General features: G+C 40.0%; 1 protein-coding gene across 3 annotated transcripts in view; it reads right to left on the bottom strand.

Moving 5' to 3' along the window:
* Mme (membrane metalloendopeptidase) overlaps window positions 1-18,849 on the bottom strand; it is an 86,653-nt gene extending 67,804 nt beyond the window's left edge. Inside the window, exons 1-3 of one of the 3 annotated variants that reach the window (XM_021157462.2) lie at window positions 18,445-18,849; window positions 13,791-13,960; window positions 13,070-13,105 (exon numbers count right to left, since the gene is read on the bottom strand). In XM_021157462.2, coding sequence (XP_021013121.1) covers window positions 13,070-13,105; window positions 13,791-13,950 — 196 coding nt within the window. In that variant the 5' untranslated portion in view covers window positions 13,951-13,960; window positions 18,445-18,849. Of the gene's footprint in view, window positions 1-13,069; window positions 13,106-13,790; window positions 13,961-14,185; window positions 14,286-17,737; window positions 17,961-18,444 lie in introns of those variants that run through there. The other 2 variants (XM_021157461.2, XM_029474991.1) reach the window with 2 other exon arrangements.
* Window positions 18,850-19,926: the final 1,077 nt, after the last annotated feature.

The raw sequence follows: 19,926 nt of genomic DNA, 5'->3' as shown, positions 1-19,926 counted from the left end.
CTCCTTCTTTCGCTTTTATGGTCTCCTTCCTTCATATCTAATTTTGTAGGCCAGCTTTGTCCTGCCTTGGTCCTGCACTGTGTTCTCTTCCCTTCTGTTTTGTATTCTTGAGAATACAAGCACTCTCAGTAGTATAGGTGGGCTTGGGGTTGTGGCCTCTCTGCCTTGGTGTCCTACTGCAAGGAATGTTTCCGCTTGTCGGATGTGAATTTGCCACTTTCTCTTCTTCCTCTTTCTTTGGCTGGAGCGACCCCACTTCTCCCTGTCCTTACTGTTTCCCCCCTTTACTTACTTCTGTCTCCTCTATTTTTCTTTACTGCCCAAAAGCCAATTTGTAGTCCCACTATGCTTATTTATGAAATGAGTGTCTTGGTATGTACTGTGCTAAGTGTTCCTTTGTTTGCCGAAAACTTTTGAGGTTAAAGGAAGTGATTGATTTCAATTGATTACTACAGGGCTATCCATCACTTACGGTTGCTTCTGGGCTTAGTATTCTATTCTCATGGATTAGAATTAATCTAATTCCCAGAATTTACTCATGAAATGGCTATATTACCAGAAGAGTTACAGAGTCAGTGTCACCCCCATCAAAATTAAGGTTAGTCATCACAGAAATGGGAAAAAAATCCAAAAACTTTGAACAGCTGAAGCAATCCTGAGCAAAAATGAACAGTGCTAGAGGTTTTACAATGTCACAAAAACATAAACTCATTTAATAACAGAGTGACAGTCACAAAACCAGCATAGCACTAGCACAGAGACAGACATACAGACTAATTGAATGGGATAGACCACCTGGCTACAAAAATCCACACAGCTACAATTACCCAGCTGTTAACAAAGGTGCCCAAAATATGCATTGGGAAACAGATAAATCAACAAATAGTTCACAGAGAAGAATAAAAACAGCTAGATCCTCTCTTTCACACTGCCCAAAAGTTAGCTCATAGTGGGCCAAAGACCTTATTGTAAGGCCTGCTAGTCTGAAGTTGTTAAAGGGAAACACTAAGATAAGGCACAGACAATGACTTTCGAGAAAGAACTTCAGTAGCTCAGAGAATAATTCCAATAATTTACAAATGGGATTATGTGACCAAGGAAGCCTCTGAAGAACAGAAGCAACGACTGCGTGGGGACAGCTTACGGCAGGGGGGAAATCTTTGCCAGGTATACATCTGACAGAAAATTGATATCTTAAACTATAAAGAACTCAACAAAACAATCTAATAAATAAAAGAACCAGACAAACAGTTCTCAAAAAGTAAAGTACAAATGGCCAATAAATATATAAAATCCTTATCTCGTAGCTGCAAGCAGCTCCAATTCAAAAGGACATTGAGACTCCATCTCTTTCCATCAGGATGGCTATTATTATTTTTAAATTAATTAATTCACTTTCCATCCCAATGTCAATCCCCATTCTCTTGCCACCCTCGCTGAAGCTCCGCCCCACCCCTTCTCCTCTGAGAAGGGGAGCCCTCCTGAGGATCATCCCTCCTCCCCCAGAACATTAATCACTGCCTAACACTGCCAAAGGGGCATCCTCTTTCACTGAGGCCAGATAAGATGGCCCAGTTAGGGGAATGGGATCCACAAGCCGGCAACAAATTCAGGAACAGCCACACTCTAGTTGTTGGGGGTCTTGCATGAAGACCAACCTGCATATCTTCTACCTGTGAGTGGAGTCAGGGGCTAGACCCAGTCCATGATCACTCTTTGTTTGGTGGTTCAGTTCCTGAGAGCCCTAAGGGTCCAAGTTAGTTGACTCTTTTGGTCTTCCTATGGAGTCCCTATCCTCTTAGGATTCTGCCTACCAGATACACAGGGACAAAGATAGAGCAGAGATGGAGGGAACTGCCAACCAATCACTGGCCCAACCTGAGACCCATCACACGGGCAAGCCCCAACCCAATCCCTAACAGTATTCATGGTACTCCGTTATGCTTGCAGAGAGGATCCTGGCATAACTGTTCTCTGAAAGGCTCTACTCAGCAGCTGACTAAGACATATACAGACACTCACAGTCAAACAGTGAATGAAGCTCAAGGGGTCTAATGGAAGAATCAGGGTAACCATTATTTAAAAAGAAAATGCTGGTGAGAATCCAGGAAAAAAGACTTTTCCAGTATTGCATCCAGTGCTGAAGGGGGTGTAAATCAGCACAAACACAATGACAATTATCCTAGATGTCCTAAAACACTAAAAAACATAAGTATCATATGTTTCAGGTATGCCAGGCCTGAAAATATATCCTGATGGACTTAAATTAGCACTGGACATTGAAACCTGAACACCCATATGTAGCAAAGTACCATTTACAATAGCCAATACAGGAATCAGCCTAGGTTTCCACCAAGAGAGGCCTGGATACAGAAATACAATGGGGTTTTATCCAGCCACAAAGAACAAGGAAATGATGGTGTTTGCTAGTCGTTCCCTGATAATTCATTTCAGCCGGCTTCCTGATCATCTAGCCAGCACAGTGACTCTGACCCCTTCATTACCTTCATGGCTAAAATACTGTAATCAGACTCCTGGGGTGGAGAATGGAGGGAAGCAATCAGACTTCTGAAATGCAACAACTGTTTGTTTTTTAAATTCTGAAGAATGATCATGCCTCTGAGAAATGTTTAAACAAACACTTTAATAACTTTCTGATTAATTTTGAACTTTTATCTGGAGCATAGAAAGATACATTTATATGAATCATTAATAATTCTATTATCACAGAGTCCCATAACAATATGCCACGCAGTAGGCCTGCCAGCATCCTCCCTGGACATGCTGTTTATGCTTTTGAGAGATATCATTACCTACTGCAGCAACATGTGAACCAAACTCCTAATCTGCGTGAACAGATCACGTGGCCCGTCCTGTGATTCTCCAACCCCAATCTCAATCAGCTAAAGTTTCCCTCCCTTCAGAAAAGTGGCACCCACAAACCCACTCCTAGATGGACGAAGGTCTGGCCCAAGAGAGAAAAGAGAATCAGGAAAGCATTTCTGGAGGCAGCTTCTCCAAGAAGATATGAGGACGTGAAGCTTTAAAGTCTGTGCCTAGAAGGCTCTTTCTAGTTCTCTGGCTTAAGCAAAATGCTTCCCATGGAGCTCTCCTGTCTGTGCTCTACCCTACTCAGTACTCAGTGTCAACAGGCAAAACTAGCATTCTATTATCACTGTGCCCAATCTGAGTCAGCACACTACAGCACTTATTAAGGTTCCTGCCATTCAATCATCCCAGCCTCACCTGCTTTATCTGTCATCTCCTGACTCCTGAGACATTCATCTCTGCTTATTAAAGGCTTTGGCACCCTCCTCGAAGTCTGCTTGTCCACACCTGTCTTTGCAGGTGGCATTGGGGATGTGTGAACCACTGCTATGATCCAGCTAAGGATTTCTTGCATCTCTGAACACTCCCAACTGTCTGTCACCTTTACTCCACATTATCTTGTTTTCTCAGCATCCTGATGTGATTGTCTGCCTTTTCTAGGGTTCTACTCACCTTACATTCATGACAGCTTGCTGTGAGAACAGATTTATCCTCTATATACAAAACTGTGAAGTGGTGATCACTCAGTTTCCTATGCTTCCAGCTCCATGTGTGCACTCATTCGAACCATCATTGACTCCAACATCCAGTAAGAGAGGAAGAACAGAGGAAGAGAAGACTCCTGTCTAAGAGGTCTGCTGGCCATGTTACCCCCAAAACACTTTTGCTTGCCTATAGAGATCACCATTTCTGCATCTTCCACCAGGATCCCTGACTTCATTCTCTCTGTTTTTGTATTATCCTACTCTGGCTCTCAGCTGTGTTTAATCCTATTTTGTAGTCACTTCAATTTTGACATCTGCATTTCCATTTGCTTGAGTGACTTCTCACCTGAATGGCTTCATTACTGAATTTTCAGTTTCTTTTGAAAGAGTTTCTTTTCATTTCCAAACATGTTGCTTTATACGATGTCATTCTGGGCTATCTCCTTCCTGGAATCTCAACCATATTACCCATGGGCTAATGACTTTATCTGCAGCCCCAACATCCTTGAAACTCACTACACAAACAAAATACAAGTACCTCAAATTTAAATGGCCTCAAGGCAAATTCTTGCCTACAGTCTGCCCTACCTATTTATACATTCTTCCTTGGGTATGTTGGCTTGGTGGGTGGTTTTACCTATTATCCAGTCTTCCAAGTCAAATGCTTACATAACATTTTTTTTACTTCTTTTTTACTACGTCACCTGTTCATCTGAACACTATGTCTAATGAACTCTACAAAAATGCCCAATTTTATGCATTAATATATGTGAATATAGTAATCTCAAAACGAGGCAACCATAATCCTCATCGAGATCAGTACAAGAGGCTTAGTTCCTTTCCCTAGCCATTCTTCTCTTATAATAAAATATACAGTGATCCTGCAGCATCCAGGGTCACATCGAATGTCTTGTTTAAACTTATCCTTCTCCGATTTTCCATTGCTGTAGAAAGGAATTCTAACTACTTTAAAATGGATTACACAGCACAGATGATGCTCACCTCACTACAGATTACACAACACGGTTGATGCTCACCTCACTTGTCAATGTCTACATTCAACACTTCCCCATTTGTCACCATCTCAGCTCCTCATACACATCCTTTCTAATGTAGTCTTACATGCATCCTCACAGTGCCACAGTCTTGCCATATTCCCCATCATACTCTGCTGTGTTAGCCCTCCATATGACTTTGACTTTGCTGGTCTTATCAAGCTCTTCCTCAATGAAAATCTATTCCCTGCTCTAGGTAAATTTTTACCTTCATATTAATAACATAATAGGATGTATCTTCTTTGAAAAGTACAGATGTCTAGGGAATTCCTATGTGCACTAATATCTATGTATCTATGTATGTAATATCTATGTAAGTTGCTTTTCCTCCTAACAGAAAAAAACACTAAACTGGAAAGACAGTATTGTGTCTATATGGGCATGTCTTAAAAGCTTCTCAAATTATTCCACTAAGGTGCTGTAGTAGTTGGAAATCATGACTTCTTTATTGCTTTGCAGACTTCTTGGCATAGAATATGCTAAAATCACAACTGCAAATTCAGTAAGGCTTGGGTATGAGCATTTCTGAAAGTTCCCAGCTGATGCTGATATGCCTTGTACAAACACCATACTCAAAAAATGGATTCAGTCATTGTCCTACTGCTTCAGCTGTCTGCATCACTTACTTTTAAACTTTAATTAGAGGTGAAGGAAGAATGAGTCTTAAGGTCCAGCATGGATAAGCACAAAATAGCTGGGTTTCCTAATGAGGATGGCCACTGGGAGGCTCTTTTGGGTTATTTTTTTCTTCCTTTTTCTTTTACAGAAGAAGGATTTCAGTGCTCATTTCTGGGTGAGCTCATTTTAACCTGGCCAATGTGTACACTGTCCTCCCCTATGTAAGTAAGACTATGGCCAGCAAAGAAAATATCAAGAAAGGATAAAACATCTTTAACAGTATCCAAAATTAGTCTCTCTTTTTTTCTCTGGGGTTTTATGTGAGTTTGTTGTTGAATATGTGTTTCTACTGTCATAACATTTATTTAAAAATAGTTTTATTTGATTTTCAATGAAAATATTTAAATGTCACATTTGTTATATATCTGAAATAAGATGGTAAATAGAATATACCTAAGCTTATACCCATGGTGCGGCTCCCCTGGAAGATGAGCAGTATGAAATGAGCTGTCACTTGTCTTTGCTCTAAAGCTGTAAAACGAGGCCTTTCTAATTCCAGTTTTGCAGATAAGGAAAATGAAATGCAGCAAACCTAAAATGACTTAATTAAGATCACCCACCAATAACACAGGATGTGGCCAGAACTTACATACTAGCTCTCTGACGCTAAAAGTTTCTTTGTGGAAAAAGAAGGCAGGAAGCTATCAGATGACTGAGCTTCAATTATTCATGACGCTTTTAAAATGAAGTTTGCAAACTTTTCCTACACATATCTCTTGCTGGAATTGATTCTTTTCATCCGATTATTAATTGGTATTATTCTTAAATTATGTATCAATGAATAATCAAATGGGTCTCCTAGTTTGATTTATGTTGCTTTGATAAAAACAAGGACTACAACTAACTTGGGAAAGAAAGGGCTTACTTATTTGGCTTACAACTTACAGTCCATCATGGAGGGAAGCCAGGGCAGGAGCTCAAAGCAGAAACCTGAGTAACATGAGGGGATGCTGTTTTCTGCCTTGCTTCCCTACCTTTGCTCAGTTATGTTTCTTAAATGGCTCAGGCCCACCTGCCCACAGTAGATTGTAGATCGAGCCCTCTCACAGTGATCAACAATCAAAATACAGACACGACCACAGGCCAATCTGATGGAGGAAGTTCCTCAAATAAGATTACTTCTTCCTAAAAATATCTAGGTTTCTATCAAAACAGAGATAGTGGCATTTCAGAGATGTGTAAAATATATTTCTATTTGTTTGATTAGAAAGAAAAGTTTGGGCTAGGAAAAATATTAAAGAATCTAATTAGTACAAAGAGGCCTATAATTACAGGTTCTGGCTGACTTCTATCAGTCAAGCTGAGAAAAGGCCTTTTGCATCATACCTGTCTCCAGAGGATAATCCCTGATATCTGTTCCCTGGTGGGTGCTCTATGTGAGCCTACCAGTCTGCTGTGCATCAGGTCATTGGCATAGATGGTCACATATCTCTGTAAGTTAAATCTCAGGAAATGACCACCATGCTTCCAGTACCCAATCTTGAAAAACTTGAACTCCTTGGTTGGGTTTCCAGAGACTAATATTCTCCTAATGCAGTCACGTAATGATGGACTCAGTGATGGGCTCATTCCAAGATATGCACTGAAATGACTTTAGAAGACATTGTACAGCATATTCACACAAACGAAGATGTCTATGAGGTGACAGAGCAACGCGGTCCTGCAGGATGTACACATGTTTATGTTGTATAGTGACCTCATCATTGTTTGAAGTATCAATGCTCTGCACATGGCTGGCCATGCAATAAGAACCATTCAAAGTATACTTTCTAGCTAATGTTTTGCAGTGAAAACTGGGTAGTTAATCTTGTGAGTCAATTCTCATAATATGAGAATTGCTTCTCATATACGGGTTTCTTTCTCACACTTGGAGAAGGTGTTTATTCTCCTTTTCTGGAGAATTCCTTTAATAGGTGTGATGAAAGGTTGTTTTAAAAGAGAGAGAATATGAGGGTTCAGATTTCAATCAGTCTAAGAATCAGAATAAATATACCAGCAACTTCCTCCCCTTCTCCTTTGCTATATGGTTTTAAAGAATGACAATTTTCAGAACTTAAGTTGGGAAATTTTCTTCTTTTGATTCTTTTTAATGTTATATTTTCAACTTCTCTCATATAACATATTAATTTTATCACCCTGATATCACAATTAGGCAGAAAGTTTGGTAAAATCATCAGGCTACCTTTTGCTGTGCAGGACAAAGCAGGACCCTTCCTTCAACAGCACATGGTTGTGTCCATGTTTATAAACTCCTCAGTGTTTATAAAACCAGGGCCCTCAAAAAATCATTGACTACAGTTTACATTCAGCATATTTATAAATACATGATCTTTACAGCCTTAACGTTGACATTTGAAGTCTCAGAAAACCTACCAGGTACTAAACACTAATTAATGATTAATTTAACTTATCTATATTTTTATCTCTCAGCCACACATAAAAAGTTATGGTACACTAGTGTTTTAACTTTTTCACAGATGATAAGAATAAGTGTTGCGGGGGTAGGGGGGATTGGCTCCCTTTCTTAAAAAGGATTTGAATGATAGATATTAATTTGTTAATTTTGACTGGAGACATTTTGCCTTCAGTACTATATAAATCAAGGAAGTCCCTGGAAGTAAGTTTCTGCATGGTACACTGAAACCAACAAAGGCCTGCTTTAGTGGTCCTTTCTCCAAGGCACGGTCTGTGCACTTAACTGCTTGATGATTTTTTCCAACATATAGGAAAACAGCCTCATCTGCTCTAGAAGCTTGGTATAAGGCTTGCAAACTCTAAGACTCGGCTTACAGTCCTTCCTGTATTTGTATACTTCCCCATTTCTCTGCATGGAGTATTTATTGTGATAATGGGCAGATGGCAGAGACTAAGGTCTTTAGGGAACAGAGATGCCCTGTTGCTGCCAGAGGTGAATTAGTGCTAAGGTACTTCACCTGGGGCACTACCACCATCTGGCATTTATAAAAATGACCACATATTGGAATACTCATTTTGCTTCAAGGTTGTAGGTCAAGGCATACAAAAATGATAATTAAATCAGAATGTGAATTCATTATCTCTCTGTGATAAATATTTCAAGTGGACAGAGCATCCCCTTTCCTAGTGTTGTTAATTAAATACTCATCAAAGTTTGCTTGGTATGGACAGAAATAAAGTAAAAGAAAGTCCCAGATTATAGTCTATCTTCCCTCTTGCTCCATCCAAGTCTCCATGCTCTCCAGGCCTTTTGCTCAGGGTTCTCTGGAAATTTTTCAGTGTATAAACTGTAGACAGAACAGTTCTCTCTTCTGAACTCCATAGCTTTTCTGTCTTGACCTGGATTCTCTAGATTCTGTATAGTTTATGGTCACTCTGTTAACAATTGCTTCTTTGGATCCTCCTGTTTGGCACATGGATGTATCCTTCAGAGGTGCATGTACTGAAATTAATTCCCTTAAACTGAGCTATGGTGTCTAGAAATTAGACCTTTATAAGAAGGGGATTGGGATTTCATCTGTCCAAGAGGATGAAGCCTCTATGATGACTTTATAAGAAAAAGAAAGATGCCAGAGTACACTTATATGTGTGTTCCTTTTATCTCCCCAGATACCTTAGTAGTTGGCACACATGAAGGCATCAATTGAACCACAAGAACTGCTAGCCAGATAAAGTGCTGTACTTTATAAAGTAACTCTGACTCAGATATTTCATTATAATGATGCCAAATAGACTAATACAGATACCAGCGTTCATCTGGATTTTTCTGTGTTATGATGGGGTCTAAGAGATATTTAAACATTTCTCCATCTAGATTCCATCTTCCTTCATCATCTTACATTTATTAACCCCAAATACTTGCAAAAGAGAAAGCACCTATGCATCTAAATTGTTACACAAGTGTAGAGTTTTGAAAGTTTCAAACACTCTTGATATCCTCTGAAAAACAATATAGAGAATAGTTATGAGTACAGACTCTGGAGCCATGTTGCCTGGGTTGGAGTCCTAGCCCACATTAGTTCACTGTAAGAAGGAGATATAATAGTACATTCCTCAGACATATTATTTTACAGTCCTAGATGTCAGAAGTCTACAAAGGATCAGAGGAACTAGGTTTCTTCTGCATGCTCTGGGACACTCATTCTGCTTTCTAGACTCCAGTGGTAACACTGTGGCTCTAACGCTGAGGTCTCTGTTTCCTCTGCTTGTGTGGTGGCACAGATGCTCTGCTCTCTTTACCTTATAAGAACCCTTATAAGTACAGTGGGCTACCTTTCCATTTCAAACTCTTTAGTTTAGCCATACCTACCCACCCCACCTTTTAGAAGGCCTTGTTACTATATAAAGTGATGTATAAGGAATATATATGGAATCAGATAGGATGGTGGTTATTTTACTCACAAAATGAAAAGACTGATGACTTCAGGGTATTTAAAACAGTGCTATCCTACCGAAGTTATTCAACTGCCTTTAAAGGAAATTTAATAATATATGAAGACTTTTGCTTTTTGGTTGTTGCAGTGGAATAGCAGAGCTTGCTGTTGAGCATCTAGTGTCTAGAAACTGGGAGTGCTGTTGAGCATTTTATAATGCCAGCACTCTCTGTGAAGAATTACCCATCCCACAATGTCAGCAATGATGAGATCAGGAAGCTTTGATTTAAAACGTAAAACTTGGGGAAATCTCTTCAGTTAGGAAGGTTACAGTGCAAAAGGTGTCTATTACCGAACTTAGAATTACATACAGAAATCTACAGAGCCACACGCAAACTCTGTCTCTCTAAGTTTTTCACACTGTTAAGTATTAAATAAATGATAAATGACACACTATTATGCTATAATTTTCAGCCTTGCCTTAACTTGTTATTTGTTGAGTAGTGTTTGTTTTATTGAGGTCTGGCCAACATTGTGCACTCACATATAAGCAAGTAAAAGGAAGCACTGTAAACATTACTTTATATGTATTACAAAATCACAGATGCTCGGATCCAAAAGTTTCCCTCAGTATGGTTTCCTTTCTAGTTCCTAAAGTTCGCTTGCCAGAAAGTTGCCCCACATTGGGAGAACATTAGAATCTCCTTTCATTTACAGTAAGCATCTTACCTACTTCTCAAACGCTCAAGAATTTCTGTGCTCAGCTTTGAACTTTCCACATCACTTCAAGTGACTGTAGAATTGCTACTAGGACACTCTCCTTTTCTCAGCACATTTCTTCCTGTCTTTCTTTTCGCCACCTACTCTACTCTGCTCAGTCTCCTGTAATCCTTTCTTCAGTCTAAGATTTTCTCTAGAGATTTCTTTATTTGAAACAACTTCTAAAAGAACTTGTCTTTTCAGCAACAGAAATGTTATGGATGTGTGTGTGTGTGTGTCTGTCTGTCTGTCTGTCTGTCTGTCTGTCTGTCTGTTTGCCTGTCTGTCTATGCATGCATAAGCACGTGAGAGAGCAGAGTGCAAACATGAGCATCTGTGAGGTGAGGAGCACGTGATCTTCACCTTTTTCTCCTGGAACAAAACAGTAGCTCTGAATCAGAAAGTGTCTTAACAACTTGTAGCCTGACAGGGCAAAGTGATAAGCAGCCGGGCTATGCCACAGAGGATGTTTCTGCTGCACTCACACATTTCTGCCAAGGCAATGCTCTTCAGACACTTTACACTCACCATGATTTCCAAGGTATACTTTTAAGAATAAAGGTTAAATAAATTTTGGCAGATCGGTCCTTGCCAAACATTATTTAAAACCCGTATTCTTAAATATCAAGCCGATTAAATTATCAAACATGTAAGGTTTCAGGAGCCAAATGTTAACTTCATGAGGTGGTTACTACTACAGGACTCTGCCAGACTCCTGGGAACTCCCCTATACAGGTTTATAAACATCAGCCTGTGTAGTCAAACAACCCAATGTCTTCAAAAGCAAAACACAAGAAGGAAGAGTGAGAGAAGAGAACAGAAAACCTATAGGTTAAGAGATTTATGAGTCATGTCAAGTGCCCTAAGGACAGAGGAACTAACCATTACAGGTCAGGATGTAATTATAAGTTCCTCAAAACAGGAGCATATTCCAGGACAACAGGCAGAAGGAAGGAGAAATAGGAAGACCAGGGGAAGGAGGAAATGGGAACTTCAGCAACCTCAGCTCGTATTAACTTTTCTGCACTGACCCTAGACATCTCTCAACCAGTGTGTCTGTATAGTTATTTCCCTGGGGAATAGAGACATGTTTTTGTTTCTGATTAAAACCACTGGACAGGAAAGTGCATGTTGCTAGGTTGAAGAGCAAATGGCTATAATCCAGTCTACAACCAGATCTTTGTTAAGACTCCCTGTGTCAAACACCATGATGGAGGGTGTATGACAATCACAATCGAGACCCAGAGCAAAATATCTATTCAAAAAGCAATGCAGATTGCCAAAGGGCACACACTCAGCACATTAGACGGCAGCCTAGAACCTCACGGTAATTTCCTATCATTATATTGCCAAGTTTAAACAATAACAAAAAGCCAGATAGGAACATAGCTAACTGCCAAAGGTTAAAGAGCATATCCCAGGGTGTTGTACCCAGATGCATCTTTTTTCTCCTTGTAGAAGGGTCAAGAGATCTTGTTTTCTTGCAATACAGTAATTGCAGTGATTTAAATAGCTGCATGTGTTTCTGTTTCTTATCTTTTACTTCTTCTAGTCTAATTATTATGCAGTCTTAAATTCAGCCTCTGTTCCTCTTATCTTTTTTCTTTTGGGTACTCAAATAGTCCCTAAGTTTCTACTGTTACCCATAAACTGGGAGGTTCCAAAGCCAAACTCCCACTTCTCAGGCCCCATTTCTGCCAACCTGCAGTCCATTTTCAACTGGAAGTTATGCCTAGGTTATAACACACATATCATAATTCATCTCCCTGCTTCTGTACTTGTGTGATAGCTGACACCGTCCTCCTCAGTCCCTTGGATTCTACAGCATATCATTACTTTTGACTCATTCATATCCCACTTGGTTCCACTACAGACCAAGCTCTGCAGCTCATGCTTGCCTGACCATGGTGTCTCTCCCTTGCTATCCCCCTCACGTGATCTCTTCTCACTGAGCCCATTCACAGTCATCCTTCAGCTGTTGCTCAGTCACTAAGCAATTCAAGACAATATTTCTATAATGTGCCTCTTTAATTTTATTGCTTTTCAAGAATATGCTCTGTGTGTGTGTGTGTGTGTGTTATGGAGTAAATCCAAGGCTGGATGAATGCCAAATACACCAGTATTATATCACCAAGTTGCATTCACCTCCTCGATGATTATACTTTCCTTTTTTATACTTTTGAAATCTTGAATCCTACTTTATTCCCAGGCCCTTCTCACATCTTTACTTCTTTCTCTCTCTCCTTTCTCTCTCTCTCTCTCTCTCTCTCTCTCTCTCTCTCTCTCTCTCTCTCTCTCTCTCTCTCTCTCTCTCTCTCTCTCTCTCTCTCTCTCTCTCTCCCTCTCCCTCTCCCCCCCCCTCTCTCTCTCACTGAATGTCATTCTTTTCTTAATTCACAGCCTTCTAATGAGTTACTCTTATTCTCAGGCTCACCGTTCCAGTGTTCACTTTCTCCCTCTAAGTCCATATTAAGTACCACAAAACCATATATAACTTATTATCATCATAGAATAGTGACACATCTCAAAATATTTCACTTGATTATTTTACTATTAAATACAGTTTGCTTTTTGGTTCACATAAGTTTAATAAACATGCATATGGGCAGGGCAAACATAGACATCTCTGTTAACATTTGTGTATTAAATGTTATATATTAACTGCAAACTAGTAAATGAAAAAAAGGTTTCCTACCTGATTTTATGCAGTCTGATGATTTGCAAATACCATCTAGAAAAAAGAGAGTAGATCTATAAGTATTGATGATAACATTTTCCAGGTTATTTTTACCTTTGTTACTAAAAGAATTCTGCCAATTAAATAAGTGTAATACTAAACAGCATATACTATTTTTTTACTAATTCAAAACTAAAAGAATAAAAGTGAAATGTTAAATTTAAGGACGGTTACAAAGAAAAAATATGCTGTTGTACCATATTCATCAACTTAACTCTGGAAATATTAAACTAAAAAAGCTGAATGCTTCATTCATCATTCTGCAATCATGTTTTCCCATTAAAGAGCAAATCTTTACTAATCCTTATTGTGAAAAACATCTGAGACTCAAATTCAAGTTGTTAGACTCCCATGAAACCTTTTAGAATTTCAGTGACACAACAGAAATTGATTAATGGCTATTACTGAAGCTAGACATAAAACTGTGTATATTTTAATCACACAAAATTACACAAGTCTCAAAAACATGAACATATCGACTGTGCTTGGCAATTAATAACTTAGTTCAAACATATGGGTAGTGTACTTTATTCTAACTTTATCACTTTAACATATGGATGCGGATCTTCTAAATGAATCCATGCATCATCCAAGTGTATTGAGATCAATGGTGAAAGGATCCAAACAGGATTGGTTCCCTTTTGCATTGGTTATCTGTGTGGGCATGGGAGACACTCACCATCATAGGTTGCATAGAGAGCGATCATTGTCACCGCTATGATAGTCAGGAGCAAGACAAGCACAGAGAGGCTGATCTCCAGGGGAGTCCATCGCTGTTTCTTCTTTGGCTTTGGAGCATTGATATCAGTTATATCCATCTGACTTTCTGATCTTCCCATCACCTAAAATCTGTAAAATGCACATATAAATATAAAGCCATCTTAAATAGATAAAAACATATGCATGCATTTCATAAAAAGCACATCTGTGTGTGTGTATATATATATATATATACACATACATACAGATATATGATAAATAAAAGGTCAATTTATTTTAAATTAGAAAAAACACGGTTTTCTTAAAATCAAAATATTGAAAATAGAAGCAAAAAAATATAAAGAATATACACACATCTGAATCTGATTGGTCCCAGGTCCAATCAGCTTTTTTATTGTTTTTAAAAATACACACACACACACAAGTGCATGAGATTTTAAGGAAGAATAGACATATGTATCTATCACTGAAGATCTCAGAAAGAGTTGTTTAAATACTCATACTACTCCTGATATCCATGCAAAAATAGTTGTTGAACCATCACTAATAAAGTTTTAATCTCACTCATGTGAACTTTAGACTGGTAAAGGTTAACTTCATATCTTGCTCCAATGGTTTCTTTTATAAGTTAAAAGAAAATCAATGACTAATACCTTAAGGTTTTAACTAAGCAGGAATATAAAATGCAAATACAGATAAAGAACCAAAAGGAATAAACACTTAAAAATAGTTTGTTTTACTTTGAAAACAACTTGTATTTTTAATGTTCAAAATTATTTCCCCTGCAGATAAGGGTATCTATGAATGGGTAGACAACATTTTGAAGACGGTCACTGAATGGGCAAAAAGTGGCTTCTATTTCAGGGTGAAAGACAATAATCACATCAGCATTTATTGTGTGATTGAAAGAGAAAACAAACAAACAAACATAATTATGTAAATCCACCTTTGTAGGTCAGAGTATCACTTGCAGAATATACAGTTAAGTTATACTCAATTACAAACATTAGTACTTCTAACTCTAAGTGGGGTTTTTGGAGTTCTTTCTAGATGTTAGATACAATTTTCAACGTTTTATACATTCGCTTTCCTAATCTCTACAGAGTGAATGTTAATACCTCAGTTCCACACTCTAGAAAGTTGGAAATCAGAGGACTCAGTGAGCTTGCTCAAGCTGACACAGCTAAGCAATACTACGTAAGAAACATTTGGCCACAATTTTGAATCTAACAGTGCCATGTAAAGTAAAAGCTACTTTAGACATCCATGCAGAAATTTATGGTGAAAAACTAAGGTTATATAAAGCCAAGTATTAGATTCCATGGTTTTTTTAGAGGCCAGATGGTTCTTTAAAAATTGCTGAGCAAAGCTTGCTGAAGCGTCAACCTTTCTTATGACTTCAGGAAAGAACACCTTAAACAACAAGTCTGCAGTTTTTGGCTCAATATGAATTAACCATAGAATATGGCTGTTAGATGAAGCAATTGCTTAGAAATGTTCTCATCAGTGAAGACTTTCCTCGAACAGTTACACAAATACATCTTCAGGGATGTATTTGTGGAAACTGAGGCACTAGGCAAAGTAAAAAATGACTATAGATTTGATTTATTGTTGAGACTCAGCAGAGAAATAGAGATTTGTTTTCTCTAGTGACATATTAATAATAAAACACATATGGTCATTAAAAAAACTGAATACAAAATCTCAAGCAGTTTATCCTCCTGATTACATGGCATTCTAAGCAAGGACTATCAAATAAAAATACTTTACTGGACAATGAAAACCGTGTCTGTTCAATAAAAGTAGACTATAATGTGCCTGAATATAGAAATGCCTTATTTAATGGTTATGTAACTCATGTTAGCTTAGCCTCACGGCTCCCGGGGCAATGATACAGAATTGCATTGATCGTACCGCTATTTTAATAGTAGTGGCGGCTCAGTAAAGAGAAGACAGGGACAAATTTAATACTTTCTCCCTTAACAGAGAAGTAAGCACAAAAGTACAGAAATCCTGAAGCCCTAGAATTTGAGTACTAACACATCTGCTTGCGGATTTCCCACTGCCTTTAAATGTTTAAATAAAGAGCTGCCTTTTAATGTTTGTATTGTCTTCTTGTTGTTGTTGTTGTCATCGTCGTCGTCGTTTATTTTTGTTTTTGTCCTTTCTAGAAGCCTCAGTCAGAGCTAGTGAGTCTGTAAAGTCAAGCTTGGAGCAGGGGCGGTCAGATCTGCTTAAGACAAAGTGCTCTCTGGCGCCACCAAGCTTCTTGGTGAGGGAAAGCTGGTAGGCGGGCATTTTTCAGTTCTGGGTTACTGCTTCCTGACTCCCTCTTTATCCTTGAGCAGGATGTCAGGGTAGCTGGATTCTTTACACTTAAGTATCTAAGTCTGTAGCTACAGGGAAACAAACAGTATAATATAGACAAACTATTTAGTCCTCTTTCCTGTATCAAAGGAAATAATGTTTGAATCAAAATTTCGTTCATCAACCTTTCTTGTAAAGATTTTTCAATTCTTTAGAAGTCCTTTTTTTCTCTTAGTACTACTTTTTTTATATTGGTCAAAAGCAGAAATGCTGCGATAGTAACCTCCTTATTATCTGTGTCCTTTATTTCCACTTAATTATAGATGATTCATTATCTTTTAATAAGAATATCTAAGCCAGAATACCTCAAGATGGAACACATCACAAATCTTCAGTTACCTAAAGCTTCAATCTAACCACACCCAAACACCTTTAAAAGATCGGTGATGCGGAGACAGACAGATCAGAATACAAAACACAGTACAAAATCCATGCTTGCAATAGGATAAGCAAACGCATACCTAGGTTCTTAAAATATTTCACCTGAACTGGAAATTTGTTAAATCTCTTAAACTACAAAAACAAATGCCAACACAGACAATAAGAGAACACAGAATCTGGAGTTCAGACTAAACAGAAACTCCACAAACTTCAACTTGGCAACATCAGCAAAAGAACACAATGCTATTTTTGCTTGGGTATAAGATACATTTCAAAGAATCAGCATCAGCAAACGTCAAATTATGAAACCTGGAAGATAACTGATCGGTTAAAGAGAAAGGTGGAGCGAAGCAGTTTTCATAGTCAGGACACATTATGATACTGCGACAATACATGTCTGTAAGTCCCTGTGGTGGTGCTTTGGAGTTACAGTTTTCCATTAATGGAAATTGAGGTAGAGTAGGAAGTCAGCTTCATAATTAGATTGTGTCTGTGGAAGCTGAAGGAGTAGTATTCAGAAGACCGCTTGACACCCCCACCCCCACCCCACCCCTGCCACATTAACTAGTAGGTGTTTCCCCCAGCCTGAAGTGAGTTTTGACATGAAAAGTCCCATCCACATTGCTCTCGAGTACAACCCAAGACAAACAAAACAAACAAAAAAATCAAGTCCAAAACAACAAATAATTTTGAGAGCTTGAACGAAAGAAGAAAAATCCAAGGGCGTGCAGCTACACTCCCTCAGCGCCAATCTGCCGATAGCAGAGCAGCTTCCAAAAGCTGGCGCTGCAAGTCAGTTACTAGTTTTCAGTTTAATAAAATCCATGTGAGCCGCTTATGGGCATGGAATAGACTTGACCGAGAGGCTCAGAGGAATACCGGTTTATAGTTAACTCTCATTTTTAAAGAGTATAAATAGATCAGGATAGGTTAAGTAAGAAAGGGTCTTTAAAAACTTCCATCTACTAAAGAACACCCCCACCCCGCGCCAGCCAACCCTTTGGCAGATTTAAGCATGAATTATATAATAGGAAGCCAAGGTTCGAAGCACGATGAAGAGGTGGGATTGTGAAAAGACATTTAGGTTAAGAAAATTTAAAACTAGGAAAGTGAGTTAATTGAGGAGAGAATCCGATAGAAACTAAAATAAAAACAAACCTTGTTTTTTAAAATAAAAACAGTGTCTGTACAGCGGAATGGCCAATTCCCAGCCCCCAAATGAACCCCGGTGCAATTTGGTAGCGCTGCTCTCGGTCACCAAACAGAACTCCTGGGCGGAGGCTGCAGGAAGCTATGAAAATGAACCTGGAGGTGACCTGACATCACTCCCAGGGTCCTCCTCCAGGTCGCCTTCTCGGCCCCTTCCCCTCCCCACATTCTCAGGTCCCAGTGGCGGCTCCCGCCCAGGACACGCCTCCTCCGCCCGCGGCGACCAGGCACCAGGAGCCCGCTGCGCGCGGGACCTCGGCCTCTGCCCTTGCTTCGCGCGTCCCGGCCCCCGCCCGCTCCGTCCTCCTGTTGCCCGTCCCACCGACTCCCGGCGCCCCGGGGACACTGGTGCCCCGCTCCCGGTGCCCGGTTGTTCGCTCTCCGGTGACTCACCAGTGGGATTGGGGAGAAGTTGGAGGCGACTGAGCAGACACATCCCGACCAATGAGCGCACCAGCCAGGGCGGCCGCAGGCAAAGTAGCCCCCAGCCGGGGCGAGCGCCCACCGCTCTGTGCGGTCCCCAGGGTGCGCCCCAGCGCCGAGCGCGCGGAGGGGGACGAAGCCAGAGTCCCGGGAGGTTCCAGGCCCCACTCGGGCTCGGGGCGGGTGAGCGCCCGAGAAGCCCGCATCCCTTGGACCCTCACCCCGAGACTCACCCCTCGCCTTAGCCGCTCTGCAGCTTACGCCTGCACTCCGTCCAGCTCCGCCACTTGCACATCTCCGCGCCCTGCGCGCCTCGCGCTCACCCCCTGCCTCGCCGCACAGGACCAGCCGCGAGAGCAGTTCCCTGGGTGACCTGAAGGTTTCTGCCAGGTCTCCCAAATCCAGTCACACCGTGTAAAGGGGCGGAGGGGGCTCCCTCTCCCAGTTCGTCCCCCACCTTGCCCTTCCCAAAAGGGCTTTGCCAGACATTCTTGGAATTGTTTAGCTTTGTGGCTTTCAAGACAACAATACACTGTCTCTCTGGGATTGTGTAGTGCTGATTGCAGGCTCTCATTCTCTAACTGACTAAGATCAGAATGCTTCTCTCTCACGTACGCTTGCTCTCTCCGTTTTCCCTCGTCCTTCACTCTCCTTCCCTTCTTTTCAATGTCTTCTTATCTTCATCCTTCCCTCCCCTCCCCCCGCCAGTCTATGTGTGTCTCTTTCTCTTAAACTTAAGGGACTGAATTTGTCAAAGAAAAAAGATTGACTTTGTGCAGAGGCAAGTATTTTATGGAAACTACCTTTAGCAGCTATTATAACCAAAGAACTCAGAAAGGGTAAACTTTTCTGCCCCACCCCCACCCCTGCCCCAGGATTTCAATGTAGTTATTCAATGCCAAGTACATATAGAGGTGGAATACTAATCCTTCTCCTATTTGGAATCACAAGTTTTGAACACCACACATGCTCCATAAGTGCGAGCATGCTCACAGGAGTGGGGTTTCTTGAACTTGAAACGATCTTTGAACGTTAAAATGCCTTACTCTTTTTGCCCTAACCAACTTTATGCTTTTTTTTTTTAATGGTTAAAGAAACCCAAACAAACAAACAAAAACAAACAAAAAGCTCAGACAAGAACAGGAAATGTATGTTAGTGAAATTATGAGTGTCATGGAAAGACATTTCAAGACAAAGTAACTCAATTGATGTGCGTAAGTTCAACGCACACCTTCAAACGGAAGTGCCCACGCTTCTTTCTTCCTCTGTGGGTATTACAAGCACATCTTTGTCCTCATGGGTAGGCTAACAGAGATGTGTGACTTCTCACTGATAAGCATAGGCAGCTTGGCAAACACTCTGGGAAGCATCTCAAATGGAATTTGAACCCAGGTCATCTTGCCTCCGATTGTTTTGCAGAGGATCAATGCACAGAAGAGAGAGTTACTCAAATTCTCTTGGGAAGAAAGCTAGATTTTCCTCCCCAACACCGGTGTGCTTAGTTTTATTATATTTTACTTAAATTTTCAAAACATCTAAATTTTACAACAAAACGAATTGGGAAAATATGTGTATGTATATATAGATATAGATAAGGAGAGAGAGAGAGAGGATGGGAGCGAGGGCACTAGTTCTCAAACTTTCCATATTCAGCCACTAGCATTAAAAGTTTAATGAATTTCTGATTAGTATAGTAATGTTTGGTCAGAATATTA

This window comes from Mus caroli, chromosome 3, assembly GCF_900094665.2.
Source record: "Mus caroli chromosome 3, CAROLI_EIJ_v1.1, whole genome shotgun sequence".
Classification (NCBI taxonomy): Eukaryota; Metazoa; Chordata; class Mammalia; order Rodentia; family Muridae; genus Mus; species Mus caroli.
This window is presented reverse-complemented; position numbering and strand designations above follow the sequence as displayed.